This window comes from Lepus europaeus, chromosome 4 (assembly GCF_033115175.1).
Source record: "Lepus europaeus isolate LE1 chromosome 4, mLepTim1.pri, whole genome shotgun sequence".
NCBI classification, from domain to species: Eukaryota; Metazoa; Chordata; class Mammalia; order Lagomorpha; family Leporidae; genus Lepus; species Lepus europaeus.
This window is the reverse complement of record NC_084830.1, coordinates 78,500,663-78,517,919: the sequence shown is the minus strand read 5'-3', so window position 1 is coordinate 78,517,919 and position 17,257 is coordinate 78,500,663. Positions and strand designations below refer to the sequence as shown.

The 17,257-nt window shown below is 38.0% G+C and overlaps 1 protein-coding gene across 1 annotated transcript in view; it reads right to left on the bottom strand.

The window, feature by feature from the left end:
* Positions 1–17,257, bottom strand: part of LOC133757715 (cytochrome P450 7B1) — a 199,420-nt gene that overhangs the window by 18,750 nt on the left and 163,413 nt on the right. Inside the window, exons 3-4 of the mRNA XM_062188433.1 lie at positions 4,831–5,421; positions 4,161–4,367 (exon numbers count right to left, since the gene is read on the bottom strand). Coding sequence (XP_062044417.1) covers positions 4,161–4,367; positions 4,831–5,421 — 798 coding nt within the window. The remainder of the gene's footprint in view (positions 1–4,160; positions 4,368–4,830; positions 5,422–17,257) is intronic.

Genomic DNA, 17,257 nt, shown 5'->3' with positions numbered 1-17,257 from the left:
TTCTGCTAAACCACACATTTTCTTATTCTATTCTGACAGTTGATTTTTAGACCTAACTACAACAATTTCAATTCTCATGAAAGTTCGCTTTCAATCTCTCTTGTTTCTATCATTCATTATCTTATCTAACCCACTTAACTTTGGGCTAAGCTGAAGATTTGATGGACAATCAAGTCAGTATTTTTCACTTTTTAACTGAAGTTTCTTTACATTGTGTATAAAAATCTCACTGCCTATGTCCCTGAGTTTCAGATGTACCTCTGTGCAAGATGCTTGCAGCTAGAATTCATCATGTGAACTAGAATTTATAATTCCTAGTTGGCATTGTGGCATAGCTGGTTAAGCTGTCGCCCATGAATCCAGCATCCCATACAGGAACCAGTTCGAATCCCAGCTGCTCCACTTCTGATCCAGCTCCCTGCTAATGCACCTGGGAAAGCAGTGGAGGATGGCCAAGTTGTTGGACCCCTGCACCCAATTTGGGAGACCCAGATGAAACTTCCAGCTCTTGGCTATGGTCTGGCCTAGCCTAGCCCTAGACATTGTGGTCATTTGGAGAGTGAATCAGCTGATAGAAGATTCTGTGTGTGTGTGTGTGTCTCCCCTCTCTGTAGTTCTGCCTTTCAAATATATAAGTAAATCCTACTTTTAAAAAATAATTTATACCACTTACATCTAGTACAAATTCAGAAGATATTGTTAAACTTTACTACTGCTGCCTGAGTTATATAAACTTCCAATTTTTTATATACATTATGTTATAATGTTGAATCATTTTTTTCAATATAACACACACAATTGTGACAAATATACTACACTGTATAATGTAATAATGTAAGATGTTAACACTGTATAATGTAATAATAATGTAAGATGTTAACAAAGGTGTATGGGAATTCTCTAAAATCTTTGTAACTTTCTTTGTATATTAAAATTATTCTAAAATAAAAAAGTTTATTTTTATTTTTAAAAATACCCACAATGTTCTACTGTGAACCTCTAACCCTATCTTGACCTTCAAAACCAACTGTATTGGAGAATCAGTGATACAGATTTTTTTACAAAATAGTGGCCAAGGTCACTGGTACATTTCCAGAGCATTTTTTTTTTTGCCTGAACTGACAGTGGTTATTTGTGATTTTGGCATTAAAGTTAGACAGACGTTGCATCAATTTTTGGCTATGTCTCTACCTAATTGTGTGATCTGGGTATCTTCACCAAGCCCTTTGAACCCTGCTATCTAGTTATTAAATGAAATAATAATAATTGTACTAACAGGCAGAATCTGTTGTATTAATTATAAAAAATTATCTGCAGTAGTAAAAAAAATTGTAGCATCATTACCCTTGTGATGTATTTTTCGTTCTAGTGATGAAAATTTAATCTAGTTTTTCTAAAGAAATTGTATTAAATCATATAATTCTGTGGTTAAGGAAATGAGAAGGTGAGTACCTACACTCACATCCATCTGTACCCTGTAAATACTGAATTATATAATTCTTGCCTTTGCACAGACAACTAGTGCTCTTTTGATATAGGGAGAAATATTACTAAATGTAGAACTTATCTGCTGTTTGATTCACACTATTTTCTCAGCTTTGCAGAAAACCTTTAATCTCTTGAAAGAAAAATATTCATCTGTTTTCCTAAAGCTCACAATTGGCTCCATCATTTTAAATTTTTATGATGAACAACACTGGCCTCTGCTGGTAATAGAGGTCATGATGAACCCTGTTGGCTGCTGAGGTCACTGTCTCTATCCAGGTGGATCTGAACTCACCTGGGACTTTCCTATTGTTACTCATTTGTTGAGGATTAGGGAGCTGTAAATTTAAGTGGGTTGCAAAGATAAAATTCTCCAGCTCTAATTAGGGACTAAAAGGGACCCAAATTATACCTCTGGAATTCACCATTTTTTTCTTTTTGAATAAATTTAAATATTTCTACTTTCATACTTCAATTTAAAAAATGATATTTTCTTTCAATAGAGAATTGAGAATAGAGACTCATGTTGTGGTGCACTGTGTTAAGCCACTACTTGCAACGCTCGCATCCCATATTGGAGTGCTGGTTTCAGTCCTGGCTGCCCTGCTTCCAACTCAGCTCCCTGATAATGCACCTGGAAAAACAATGAAAGATGGCCCAAGTGCTTAGGCTCCTGCTACCCATGTGGGCATCCTGGCTGGAGTGCCAGCCTCCCAGATTCAGCCTGGCCCAAACTTGGATCTTTCAGACATCTGGAGGGTGAACCAGCAGATTGAGGATCTCTTTCTCTCTCTCTCTACCTCTCTCTCCATCATTCTGCCATTCATATAAATAAAATAAATCTCTATAAAAAGAATAAAAAGAGGGGCCAGTGCTGTGGCGTAGTGGGTTAAGCCACTGCCTGTAGCGCCGACATCTCATACTGGCGCTGGTTCGAGTCCCAGCTGCTCGAATTCCAATCCACTCCTGCTAAGGTGCCTGGGAAGGCAGTGGAAGATGGCCCAAGTTTTTGGGTCTCTGCACCCACGTGGGAGACCCGGAAGAAGCTCCTGGCTCCTGGCTTAGAACTGGCCCAGCTCCAGCCATCGCAGCCATTTTGGGAGTGAACCAGTAGATGGAAGATAGATCTCTCTCACTCACTCTCTCTCTCTGTAACTCTGCCTTTCAAATAAAAATAAATAAAACTTTAAACAAAAAGAATAAAAAGATTAAATTTTTAATAGTAACAGCAGAAGATAAATATATATTGCTTGAAACTGCATTACTCCAAATACGCATCATTTTATTCATAAAATAACAATGGGAATTACTTGAATACATGGGAAATGTAACCTAAGTCTTTGTAGAGATTGTAAATCTTCTACCCAGAAAATAGTGTGCATTCAAGTGGAGGCGATTCCTCAGAATTTTACACAAATTTTATGTATTTGCTTCCCAAAAGGTTAGCAAGGAAAAATAAAAGCATGTTGGCATTTTAATAACATTGAGATTGTTTTCTTTCTACAAGAAAATGTAAAATTCCTTTTAAAGTATTAGCTAAAGACAGCAAACTACAAAGTGTCACATTTTCCCTGACTGCCAGTACAATTCTCGCTGCCACCTCCAATGGTCAGTCTGATTAGAGGGAACCATTTCCAGAATACTTGGGCCATTCTTCGAAAATGCCAACAGTGACCAGGGCTGGGAGAGCTGGGACATATTTGTAAGATAAACAATTAAGGCCAATATAGGTTAAAATATTCACCCACAGTGTCAAGGAAGTGACACAACAGATATCCTTGCATTTGTGCAAAGGGACTTGGAAAATTGTATTCTAAACACCACCACAGGGGGAAGTGTAAATACAGAGGGAATTGGAAATAGCTCATGGGCCTGGAATTTACTTTGGGAGTGTAAGTTCATCAGGTAAGGGTAATGAAAAAACCAGCAAAGGCCAATACGACTGCTGTGAAAGCTCACGTCACAGATGTAGAGGACTCTGCACAAACACAAAAGACTTAAACAAGTGTCAGCCTACCTACTGAGTCAACACACATTTAAAATGACCAGCTTTAACAAAGAGCAGCTTGTAGTTGCTTTTTTTCCTTTCTCCTTCTCTACCTTTCTCCAACCCCTTCTATTCCTTCCTTTCCTCCTTCCTTCCTGTTTCTTCCTCTTTTTTTGAGTGTGTTTAAATCATGAATTTCCAGTAGAAACCATTTATATTACTTTTTTTGAGAATCATACACTCCAAGCTATGAAAAATAACCCAGAGATATGATTCCCAAGAAGAATAAATACATTTTGCGTACAAGTTGCATTTCTAAAATACTTTATTTTTTAATCTGCAATACTTTTCTCATCAAGGTAGTGCCTTGATATTTGGAAAGCATTAGCACACCAACAGATGCTCAGAATCAAATGACTTAATAGGCATAAACTTTTTTTCAAATAATTGCAAAGCTTTGATTTAGCCTTTTGCATACCTTGCATAGTTAATTACCTAGGCCTTAATGTTTACATGCAATGAGAGTATCTACGGCTATAAACTACATAATTTATAATTGATGTAAAATGGGTGTTATTATGTCAATTAGGCAGCTGTGTCCTCCACCTCTTGGTAAACAGCAATGAGTGATAAACTGAGTTTGCAGAGAGATACCTTTTTTTCTTCATAACAGATAAAAATAAATTACCTAGGTAGACTAGGCTGTCCAATTGTTCTCTGGTGAGGTAGATGGAAATTCCAGACCCTTGCTTTTGACCTGTTGACTGCAGCAAACGGTCAATTTCGTCACGCACGGCTGCCATGGCTTCTGGGTGCCGGAGAAGATAATACATGGCCCAGAACATAGCTGGAAAGGTGTTTGCCACAGAGGCCCAGAGAAAGCCTAAATGATGTGCTGAGAGAAAATAAGTGAAAAGGAAGATTAATAGCGTTTATTACACTGATTAGATTTGCAGTGTGCTAATTAAAAGATGTTAGGACACAGACCCAGCCAAGGATCAGTGCATGCTAATGAGAACCAATAGGCTTCTGAAGTCTAATTTTCTGCTTAATGAGAATAGTTTAAAATGTAATGTGTGTGGGGGGGGGCAGGGAGGTGGAGAATGAGATAAGAGGAGTAAATGCAGCAGAGTTATACTCTTTCTCATTATCACCATTAAGTATCTTGTTTTACCACCTCAGCAAAAAAAAAAAAAAAAATCAATTATCACAGAGGGTTGTTTCAGAGTAAAACATTTTACCATTAGCCAATTAGAAAGAGCATAAAAATTTTCAAGGTCGCCATTTTGTCTTTTTATTTCAAAGGTCTACTGTAAATTATTTTATTTTAGGCAAGTAATCATTGAGAAGTTTCTTACCTCCTATTTCAAAGTCCTCACGTACATAGTATTTCTCCAGTATCTCTTGCCTCTGTTGAACAATTTCTGATGATCCTTTAATCCCCGCTAATTTTTCTGATGTCAAACATTTTATAAGTTTCTGCTGCACAGACTTGATATTGCCTAGAAGCTCAATGGGTATTTCAGATGCTAATAATGCAAACTTATCATCAAATTTAAAAAAATTTTCTCTTAGCTCACTAATATATTTTGTACTGTCACCAGCAAGAAATTTTCCATACATAGTTGTAAAGGTGATATCAAATATCATTGTGCCACAGAACGTTAACAATTGTGCCATTTTCCAATTTGTTGTTTTAAGTAGTTGAACTTCAAACATTTGTTTTATATTCTGCATCATGTCTTCCAAGAGTTTGTCCAAAGATTTGCCTTGCAAAAGTTGATAGAGGACGTGAAGCTCATCATTCATGTCTTTATTGTGTATCATCTGTTTGATGGAAAATGTTTTCTCTGACACTTTATTACTAAATTTTCTAAAGCTTAATTGTTTGTGATTTTTTGTCACTAATTGGTACTGGAAAGGGTCCAGGATAAATGTCATATATCTCCCTAGAAGAAATCAATGAAAATACAAGTTCATTTGGTAAAAAACCAAAAATACATACCTTAACTTTGAAAATAGTTCAATAAAAATTTGAAATATCCTAATAACTAATATACAACATTAAATAAAAAGGCATTATACTCAAAGATCCACTACATGTTTCTTTTAAAAATGGAAGATTGTACAAAACTCTAGAAGCTTAAAGTTAAATACTCTAAAGTTGTAAATGACCTTTTTTTAAGATTTATTTATTTATTTGAAGGGTAGAGTCACAGAGAGAGAGAGGGAGAGACAGAAGCAAAGGTCTTCCATTCACTGATTCACTCCCAAATGGCCACCAAGGCTGGAGCTAGGCCCATCGGAAGCCAGGAGCCAGGAGCTTCTGGGTTTCCTACATAGGTGCAGGGGTCCAAGCACGTGGGTCATCCTCCGGTGCTTTCTCAGGCCCCAGCAGAGAGCTGGATCAGAAGAAGAGCAGCTGGGGCACCTACTGGCACCCATAGGGGATGCTGGCACCACAATCAGGGGCTTAACCTTCTATGCCACAGGGCTGGTCCCATTAATGATCTTTAAAAAGATAAATTACTCTTCCACATTTTACCTAAAGCACCAGATATTTTGAAAATCCTGTAAATGTTCTTTTAACCCCTTGAATTACACACTGATCATATTTTACCCCAATTAAATAAACAGAAAATAGTAAACTAAATTGGAAAACTTCCATATCATTATTGATAATGTAGATTTCCTTAAGAGCTTTTTCCTTTTCAATGTCATCTTAGCTCTAGTCAGATGTAATCATTTTAACTTAAAATAAATGACACTGTGATATGAAGCAGGCATACACACATGAAATCTAATTGAACACTAGCACAAAATCACAAACACCAGCATTTTTATGTTTATAAATAAGGAAATAGTGGTTCAGGAAGATTTAGTAACAGGTACACGGTCACTACTGTCTTGTGACTGAGAGAGTTCCAGTCTAGAACCTACCCATTCATTCAACACATATGATATTCAGGTACTTGCCTGGATCTCTTATTTCTTGAGATATAAAGTTGTAAAGACATCACTGAATTGTTAGAGACAGGGATACAGGAGAGGAGTACACACAGAATACAAGAAGCAGAAAGTGGAATTTGCTTCAGTCTGCCTGAGTTGTCAGCAAAAGTTCCCTGAGACAACTATATTGTTTCCTGTATTTCAGTGTTGCCCAGCCTTATCTAATTAAAACATTTGAGATGCTTGCTACAAATAAAGATTCCAACAAGAATCTACTCGGAGGTGAGGCCTTCGAGTTTTAATTTTTGACAAGGTCCTCAAATGATTTTCATAAGAAGACTCTTTTAAGAATGCAGTCATGGTTTGTTTCAAACATTGGAGAGTTCTCAGCTTGACTCCCACATTCATCCGTGGAGAAGCTAAAGAAAATCAGGAGGGGGGTGCGTTGTAGCGTAGTGGGTAAGGCCACAGCCTGCAACACCGGCATTCCATATAGGCACCAGTTGGCATCCTAGCAGTCCCACTTCCAATCCAGCTCCCTGCTAATGGTCTGGGAAAAGTAGTGGAAAATGGTGTAAGTCCTCGGGCCCTTGCTTGGGACCTGGATGAAGCTCCTGGCTCTTGGCAGGCCAAAGGGGCCCTTTCAGGAGTGAAAGAGCAGATAGAAGATCTCTCTCTCTCTCTCTCTCTCTCTCTCTCTCTCTCTCTCTTTCTCTCTGTAACTCTGACTTTCAAATAAGTAATTTTTTTTAAAAGCAAATCAGGAGATGTTAAAACAGCCAAGAATACACTGCTATTTTAAAGGCACACCCTGAGCAAGGAGTGACTCTTAATACACTATCCTCTTCCTCATACAGTGCTGCTTTCTTCTCACAGAGTGTTTTTGTTTTTAATTATTTACTTGATGGTGGTGGGGAAGGGTGCGCAAGGGCTGACACAGACAGATATCTCACTCTCTACATGCCTACAATGTCCAGGGCTGGGCTGGGTCAAAGCTGGTGAGCTGGTGAGCTGGAAACTCCATCTGTGTCTCCCATGTGGGTGGCAGAAATCCAGCTACTTGAGTCATCATCTGCTGTCTCTCAGGGTGCACATTAGCAGGAAGCTGGAAATGGGAGCCAAGCTGGGACTCACACCCAGCACTCTGATATGGAATGTGGGTGTTCCAGCTGGTCATCTTAACTATAGCACCAAACACCTTTTCCCAGAGTACTTTTCAAAGATTCCTTCTAATTACAAATATTATGCAAGTAGTATTCAAAAATTGTATTTACTAAGTTTTTTGTCCAAAAATATACGTGAAGTCTAGGTGATCCTAAAAACTTTAGTGTCTGTTTATATATTGTCTTCATTATCCCTGTATGTGTGTAGGGTATGTATGTGTGTGTGTGAGGGGGTGTATGTAGTTTTCTTAGGTGAATGACTTCTCACTTGTTATCTATAGTAACTCAATGCTCATCACAGAAATTATATTTGGTGCAGAATATTTAGAATAAAGTCTGGAGTCATTTTCTTATTTATATATGTATTTATTTGAAAGGAGGAGGAAGAGATAGAGATAGAGATGAGAAAGACAGAGATAAAGATATAGATAGAGATAGAGAGACAGAAATAGAGAGAGAGAGAGACAGAGAGACAAAGATAGATATGCTGGCTCACTCACCACATCCCTATAACAGGATCAGGCTGAAGCTGGGACCTGGAACTCAGTCTGAGTCTCCTGTGTGAGTAGCAGGAACTCAACTATTTGAGCCATGACTTGCTGCTTCTGGGGTTTTCATAAACAGGAAGTTGTTATCAAGAGGAAAAACTAGCCCATAAACTGTACTTTGGAAATTTATATTTACTAAATAAAAAAAAAGAGAGAGAGAAAAACTAGAATTCAAACCCAGGGACTCCAATATGGGTTGCAGGCTTCCCAAGTGGCAACTTACCCACTCTGATAAATGCTTGCCCCTGGAAAAATTTTCAACCTTGAGAACTGATTGGATAAATGCACTTTTGCTTTGTAGCTTTAAAATATGATACAAGTTTTTAAAATATGTGAATGTATGTATGTTCATTTCTTTCAATATAAATGAACCCTATGATTTGAAGTTTACCCCTCCATTTCACTCGATTAAAGTAATAAGGTTAGCCAAACTAGGATGTTGATAAAGATGTAAGTGGCTGCTAATTCTGGTCAGATCTCACTGCTGCCTTCTACAAACTAAATTGGATTATTTACTTGTTTATTTATGTAATTTTTGCCCTGGGGAGAGCACAAAGGACTCAACTGGATTTGGGCCTATTTTATGACACCTGCTTTACCGTAGCAGCCTAATTAAATAAAATTGCCAGCATCTACTTGACAAGTAATTCAGAAAAATCAATTATTTTATTTTGCAAAATATGTAATTTTAGGGAAGCTATATATTTTCACAAGTGGTGATTCATACTTTCCTGCTTTCACTAAATTAAAAAGTATTTTGCTAAATATCTTTAGGGTTATTTTAAATTATTATCTAAAATTCAGAGAGTATACAAAAAAGATTAGTTTGTATGCACACAGTCTTGAGAAAATATTTTGTATTATTTTCAACATATTTTCTACATTCAAATAACTTATGTGTAAAGGCAAAAAAATATAATCAGACTAGACAGCAAGAGCTACCTGTTGTTGAGCCAACTCCATTAGAGGCTGGAGGCTTGCTTTGTCTTTAATTACAAATACAATACGTATGTGTCTTCTCCCCTCCCCCTTGTTTCTCTGCCTTTCTGTCTCTCGCCTCTCTCCTTCTCTCTCTCTCTCTCTCTCTCTCTCTCTCTCTCTCTCTCTCTCTCCCTCTCCCTCTCCCCTCTCTCTCTTCTCTCTCTCTCTCTCTCTCTCCTCTCTCTCCTCTCTCTCCTCTCTCTTTCTCTGTTTCTTTCTCCCTCACAGTAAAAGGAGGGCAAACTCCTTGGGAGGGAGGATATGAGAAGAAACTATGAGTTAATTTCAAATAAAAAGAATAAAAGTTGAATGTGGAAAAGCTGCTTAAGTTTGCAATCAATTCCTATTAAAACAGTAAGAAATTATTTGTATATGGATTCTGTTCTGATTAGTTTAAACCAGTTTAGTAGTTTATAGCTAAAACTCTCACTCTTTTCAAGGTTCTTTTCACTTAGAATTTATATTGTATTTTCTCTCTTCCCTTTTTATTTTAATTTTCTTCAACATCAAACTACTGTGTTTCACCTACTCTTTCTGATTGAGATGTGGATTGCTGTAGAGGCAGACATTTTGTTTCTCTAGATTTTACTTTTCAAGTGGATTTGGAAGTACTAATAACCCTGGAGATGTTAGCTGGCTTTCCAACTTTTAATCTTCAGTATAAACAATTTAAGCTAAGTTTTCCAAAATTAATATTAATTTAAACCATCTGTCCACCATCTGCTAATGTGAGATGCAAAACCACAGTTTCTTTGTGATCTTTAATCAGACAGTTAGGAAAACACATATACATTCATAAAAGGAATTAAAAATTTTTAACAAAGGAAATTGTCTGAAAAGTTATTGTGAAAACCATGTATTCATGGAGCAAAATTAACTTTTGCTCCAGTGTGATTTTATGTAAATGAATGCCAAGTGTCAACAGGCATGCTGCATGGTTCACAAAGATCGCAAGGTAGACACGATATTCTTTGCCATGTTTTCAAAAGAGAAGAGAATGCTGTCAGCAGTTGGTATGAAATATTGATTTAAAGAACTTCAGAGTTTGCATTTGTCTAAAATATAAATGTCAAAATGGAGCCCGTGTCTACAAAATTACAATATCAAATCATTCTTTTGAACATTAAATTTGAAATAAGGAAAACATTTTTAATGTGCTCCTTGTCAATTATTTTATTCAACTTTCTTTTTACAAACTGACTGGACATACAACATTAACTCTAAAATTCTAAAACTTGAATACAATCCTTTACTAACTCAACTGAACAGCCTTTTCACACTCTTCAAAATTACTTCTATAGAAAGGTAAGGGTACACACTTTGAAGTATGTTAGCCCAATGACTTATATACAAGGAATTTGACATCTGAATCATCATAAATTGAACTTAGATGTTCCCATTTCAGATATTTGGTTCTACATAAAGATACAGCCATGAGAATTCAGGAAAAGTATTTGGCTTTTTGGAATAGAAATGCCAAATCATTCAATATGAGATAAATATGAATTTTAGAGAAATTTTCCATATGAGTTTTTAACCTGTGTTTAGTTGGTTCTCCAATAGACTATTTTTAAAATCTCAAACTGAAAATACTATATGGGAGAGTACACTTGTTATTTTTGAGGATGACCACATTTACGTACTTGCCCTCTTATTAGGGAGATTTCACGAACTGTTGACAATGACGTGCGGTGGAGCTTCTCTGAGGTGACATCTAAAGAAAATGATTCCACTGCACCACCACACAAAACCAATTAGAGAACTATTTTCTGCGACAGGTCACGAATTTACGCGGTTTCTCATGAAAAGATGTACCTTTTAATTTCTTTATTAAGATGACATCCATGTCCCTTGAGACTTTTTCGGATGACAATCATTTGCTCATCAGGCAAGAACATATACTCCCTGAAATCACATGTAGGACAAGAGTGGACGACTTTGTTCTTCATTTCACATTTTCCAAATGAGCTCCTTTGCAAACTGATCAAAAGAACCATACATAGTAACTACATTTCTTGATGGGAATTTATCCAAAGTCAACTTAGAAGTGGAAGGGAAGTAGCAGCACCTGTTCAAAGGTAGTTAGCTACCACTGAGTTAAAAAATATAACCATGGTCAATTATTTAGCATTAGCAATTCGGTAAGCTTCTCAATATCTAAGATTAAGATAACTGTCAGCAGAAATGGGATGTTTTTTGAAAAGTGAATAGCATTATTCAAATCTGTCACAAGTTTATGCTTAATCCACTTAGGTTATTTTTGTATAATGTATTTAAAAAGAAACAGCGAAAATTTTAATAATTTGCTGCGCCTACTCATTAGAGACCCAAATCTGTTTTTTTTAAGGTGAGGAGAGTGAAGACCATAAGTTTATATCTTGAAGGCGAAAACTTACTTAGAGCCATGATGTTTATTTGTATTAAAATATTTCATCATCTCTGAGGTGTTAGGAATTTCCCCATCAAATATTTATTGTGAATTAATCAGTGCTAAGCTCTGAACCAAATGTTGGTAATAGAGGAGCTAACAGAATAATGAAGGGAGACAGACAAGTGAATTAGCAATAAATTTACAATGTACTGAACGCTGTGACAGAAGTGATGCTGGGAATAATTGGACCCTGGAGAAGAGGCACCAATTGCAGGAGGAAATGGCCAGCAAAAAGCATTTGGGAAGTATTGTGTGGCCTCAAAAGATAAGTTAATGTCAGTGAGGGAAGAGGAAGCATTCTGGCAGGAGGAAGAGCAAAATAAAACACGGAGACGCAAAAGGGTATGGTATGTGGGGAGGAAAGTTAAGCAACATGGGACAGTAATTGTGCATTGTTAACAGGCAAATTATAATAGAAACTGCATCAAATTGAGAAGTTTCTGTACTTCAAAAGAAACAGTCAGGAAAGTGAAGAGGCAACCAACAGAATGGGAAAAAATATTCGCAAACTATACTACAGATAAAGGATTGATAACCAGAATCTACAAAGAAATCAAGAAAATCCACAACAACAAAACAAACAACCCACTTAAGAGATGGGCCAAGGACCTCAATAGTCATTTTTCGAAAGAGGAAATCCAAATGGCCAACAGACACATGAAAAAATGTTCAAGATCACTAGCCATCAGGGAAATGCAAATCAAAACCACAATGAGGTTCCATCTCACCCCGGTTAGAATGGCTCACATTCAGAAATCTACCAACAACAGATGCTGGAGAGGATGTAGGGAAAAAGGGACACTAACTCACTGTTGGTGGGAATGCAAACTGGTTAAGCCACTATGGAAGTCTGTCTGGAGATTCCTCAGAAACCTGAACATAACCCTACCATACAACCCAGCCATCCCACTCCTTGGAATTTACCCAAAGGAAATTAATTTGGCAAATAAAAAAGCCATCTGCACCTTAATGTTTATTGCAGCTCAATTCACAATAGCTAAGACCTGGAACCAACCCAAATGCCCATCAACAGTAGACTGGATAAAGAAATTATGGGACATGTACTCCATAGAATACTATACAGCAGTAAGAAACAACGAAACCCAGTCATTTGCAACAAGATGGAGCAATCTGGAAAACATCATGCTGAGTGAATTAAGCCAGTCCCAAAGAGAAAAATATCATTTGTTTTCCCTGATCGGTGACAACTGAGCGCCAAAGGGGAAACCTGTTAAGTGAAATGGACACTATAAGCAACAATGAACTGATCAGCTCCTGTCCTGACTTTAGATGTACAATGTAATACTTTATCCTTTTTAGTATTTGTTGTTGTTGTTGTGGGTTCTAGTACTATTGGTTGAACTCAGTAATTAACACACAATTATTCTTAGGTGTTTAAATTTTAACTGAAAAGTGATCCCTGTTAAATCTAAGAGTGGAAAAAGAGAGGGAGGAGATGAAGAGCTATGGGTTATTTAACTATGTGCTTATTTTCAAAGACTTGAATAATCACCTTGTAACAATGATCAGATTTGGTCTATGTTATGTCATGATTTTAAGGAATCTTATTTCAACCAGATATTTTGGATTTTGATATTGGTCTATTATGCTATGATATATGTGCGTACATATTGTATGTCCACATGGGGAAATTTTATTAAGAGTTTTATTTTAAATGGCTTTTAGATAAGATTGTCCATAAATTTAAGCTGCTAAAATCAATCAAAGATACATTTTAATTTGTATGACCTGAATCTGTGTATCATATGTTTTAAACTTGTTGGTAGAAAGAAACTAAAAACATTTTATATGGTTGTGCTGAAGTTTACTGGTTAAACAAACTACACCATGTTAGATATTTAAGACGTGTTTTCAAATACATGATTCTTAAAATTTATAGAAGGCATTGGACCTTCCGGTAAATGTTTTATTAAGTTCTTATCTAAGGGTTGAAAAGGTTTGCTAAGTATTCATGTAATATTGCTATTGTCAGCAAGTGATCTAGGACTTGCTCCCTCATTTCTCTATTCTAAGCCCAACTTGTTCTTTCACTTCTCTATTCTCTTCAAGGTAGGGAACTAATTCTATTATGAAGGAATCTGTAGGATGCACAATTTAATCTTTAGACCTTATAAGAGATGGCTAACATTTTTCTGTAATAGCATAGCCAAAATAAGAACTTAAATAATAATCTCATAGCTAGATTCACATCGCCATCAGCGAAGTATACAGTAAGTAGAAAAAAAAACCTCCCTTTCAGACCAAAGGGAAAGAAAGTTTTAAAGTGAGAATATAATTTTCCTCATGGGCATTGTCTACCTTAGAAAAACTACTACAGAACATGCCTGTGACTAGAGACTTGTAGTTCAGGCCACCAAAGATTAGAGATGGGACACGGGCACTCCCTTGACTTGCATCGTCTGGTCTGCTTTAACACAAACTAGGAGGAAAAGAAAGCTAGGCATCAGAAGCAATGGGTGGCAGGCCTATTAATGGCTGATCTGTACAGTGATCTGCCCTCAAGGAGACCCAACAGGCCAGTCCACTGCAGTGGCTTTCAATGTGGTAAGCCTGGGCTTCAGCAGAAGTCAGCTTGTGAAGAGCCCTGGCAGCTCTGCCAAGAGTTGGATCTCTGGAAATGGACCTGCCCTGGAATCGAAGGATGCCCAGGTCAGAGCCACAGATCTTATTGGCTCTAAGCTGAAAAGCCCTTCACTCAGCCCAACTTCCAAAGTGACCACTGCAGTTGAGGGGACAGCCAAGTAGGGTCAGCAACATTGCAGGCAGAACTGTAAATTTCTTGTTAGAGATGCCCCCTGCCTTTACCTGGCCAGCTCTCCTCCCAGGCCAGCCAAGTAATGAAAGTCAACAGAGTGCCTTCCCCTAGGAGGTTCACACCTCCCTTAGGATATACCCCATGTGAAGAGATAGATCTGGGCCTCTTAACTTACAAGGCCTAAAGTCCAACAGATTATTATCAAGCCCCTTCTATCAGGTTCTATTTGCCTCTCAATCAGAAAACTTAATTGTAGCTTAGACAGCACCTTTCTTAGCTCCTCTAATAATGACTCTGTCCTTTGTTCTAGACCCTGTCTAGCGTACTTGGGCCTCATTCCTTTGTAATCATAACCTCTACTCTACCACCAATGGCTCTACTCCCAACCTGTGTGTACTGATGGTCCTCTTCCCCACTTAATGCTGTATAATTGTTCAGACCTGGTTAAGGCCACTCTTAGGATCATTGGTTACTATCCTCAACCTGTCTTTTATGACCTTGTCTAAATATGATCAGAGTCGGCAAACTTGGAAGGCTTCCATAGCCTTGGCAACTCATGACGACAGCCTAGGGTGGTTACTGGCGCCATAAACTGGAGTGTCAATTTGTTGGGTCAACAACAGGAGCCACTGTGTGCTTGCTCCTGATGTGGGATCTCTGTTCTTAATGTACTGTACATTTTGATTTAATGCTATAACTAGTACTCAAACAGTATGTTTCACTTTGTGTTTCTATGTGGGTGCAAACTGTTGAAGTATTTATACTAAATTGATCTTCTGTATATGAAGAGAATTGAAAATGAATCTTGATGTGAATGGAGAGGGAGAGGGAGCGGGAGAGGGGAGGGTTGCGGGTGGGAGGGAAGTTATGGGAGGGGGAAGCCATTGTAATCCATAAGCTGTACACTGGAAATTTATATTCATTAAATAAAAGTTTAAAAAAAAATCAAAAAAAAAAAATAGAAACTGGGTTGGAGAGGTAAGTGGAGCCTGGATCTTGGGGAGCCTGGTGAGCGAGAAATAGCCTTCTTCTGTTTCTAAGAAGCATGGTTTTTCCCATTTCAGTCTTCCTGAAATCAGAGTGCATATTATTATTGTTGGAATAGACTTGTCAACTGCCAAGCAAATGAATAAGTTGTGATAAAGCTACTGCCTGTTCTTGGGAGCACTAAACGATGCAGATGACATCATCCAGCTGGATCATTCCTTGGTTCCCAAATATTGCATTAAAACCATTGCCCTGAAATCCAGCCACTGTATATACTGAATGGTTGCCTCTGACCCTCAGCAAAGGAATTACAGTTAGAAGAAAATACTGGCTCTCCAAGAACAGAACAGAACATTCCCAGACTATTTAGAGAAAGATATAAAGGACTGAGTTAAGAAAGAGGCATACATGAAGATGATGTAGATGAGGACTACTCAGAGTCAATGAAAGAACTAGAAAGGTCAAAGTCAAGAGAGTCAATGGTGTTTTCAGTGATTCAGGAAGGAATGAGAAATGGTCATGGTGAAACCAGGTAGGAAAGTCTAGTCAGGTGGACCTGTGAATGATGTCAGCATACAGAAGTCTGATGATGAGTAAGAGTGTGCTATCAGATGTACAACAAGAAACAGCATTTGTAGGCAATTCTCTTGAAAAATCTAAATGCAAAAAAGAATAAAGAGTAACTAGAAGAAGAATGTAAGCAAAACTTAAGCATGGTGGCTGGCGCTGTGGTTTGGTGGGTAAAGCCACTGACTGCAGTGCTGGCAGCCCTTATGGGCACCGGTTTGAGTCCCGGCTGCTCCATTTCTGATCCAGCTCTCTGCTATGGCCTGGGAAAACAGTACAACATGGCCTAGGTTCTTGGGCCCCTGAATCCACATGGGAGACCCAGAAGAAGCTCTTGGCTCCTGGCTTCAGTTCGGCACGGCTCTGGCCGTCATGGCCAATTGGGGAGTGAACCAGCAGATGGAAATCTCTCTGTCTGTCTCTCTCTCTGCCTCTCCTTCTCTCTGTGTGTAACTCTCACTTTTAAATAAGTAAATAAATCTTTGAAAAAACTTAAGCATGGTTATAATCTAAATCTAAATAATAATATAATAAAGGGAAGGGCTTAAGAGAAAAATTTGTAAGTAGGAAGATACCTCAAAGAGTTTATGGAAAAATATAATTACAAGAATGAGTTTATTTAGCTGCTAAAAACTTTACTTTCATAATGCCTGGAAATGTATTACAGTGCTAGGGCTCAACTATCCATGGCTTTCAAACTGAACTTTCTGAAGTCTCCTCATACCTGGTTGAAAGCAGATCATGATGCTCCTCTTGGGCAGAGAAGGCAAGAAGTCATTGGGTTATCTTAAGCATTCTTTGAAATTGGATAAAAGGTGCCAGGGACAATTGTGAAACATATGTACATCTGGTAGGTATGTGGAGATCCCGGAGCAATGACACCTGATGTCATCAATTACTTTACGAGGTAAAGGAAAGAGAGTAAACTGTCTTCCCAGAGCCCAGTGAGAGCTGGAGGCTGGTACACAATCTTTTCCTCCCCTCCCACCGGCAACATTCAATCAGAAATCAGTTGGCAAAGGCGCGTGGGTAAACTAGTTTGTAGAAACCTGCTTTTTGGGGGCCATCGTTATGGCTTAATATTATAAACTGCCACCTGTAGTGCTGGCATCCCATATGGGCACTAGTTTTTAGTCCCAACTGCCCCACTTTCAATCTAACTCCCTGATAATGCAATTGGGAAAGCAGGGACTGATGGCCCAAGAGCTTGAGCCCCTGCACCCACATGGGAGACCTGGAAGAAGCTCCCGGCTCCTGGCTTCTGGCTCCTGGCTTTGGCTTGTTCCAGCCTTGGGGGTGAATCAGCAGATGGAAGATCTCTCCCTCCCTCACTCCCTTTCTCTTATAAGTCTACATTTCAAATAATTAAAAAAGGAAATCTTA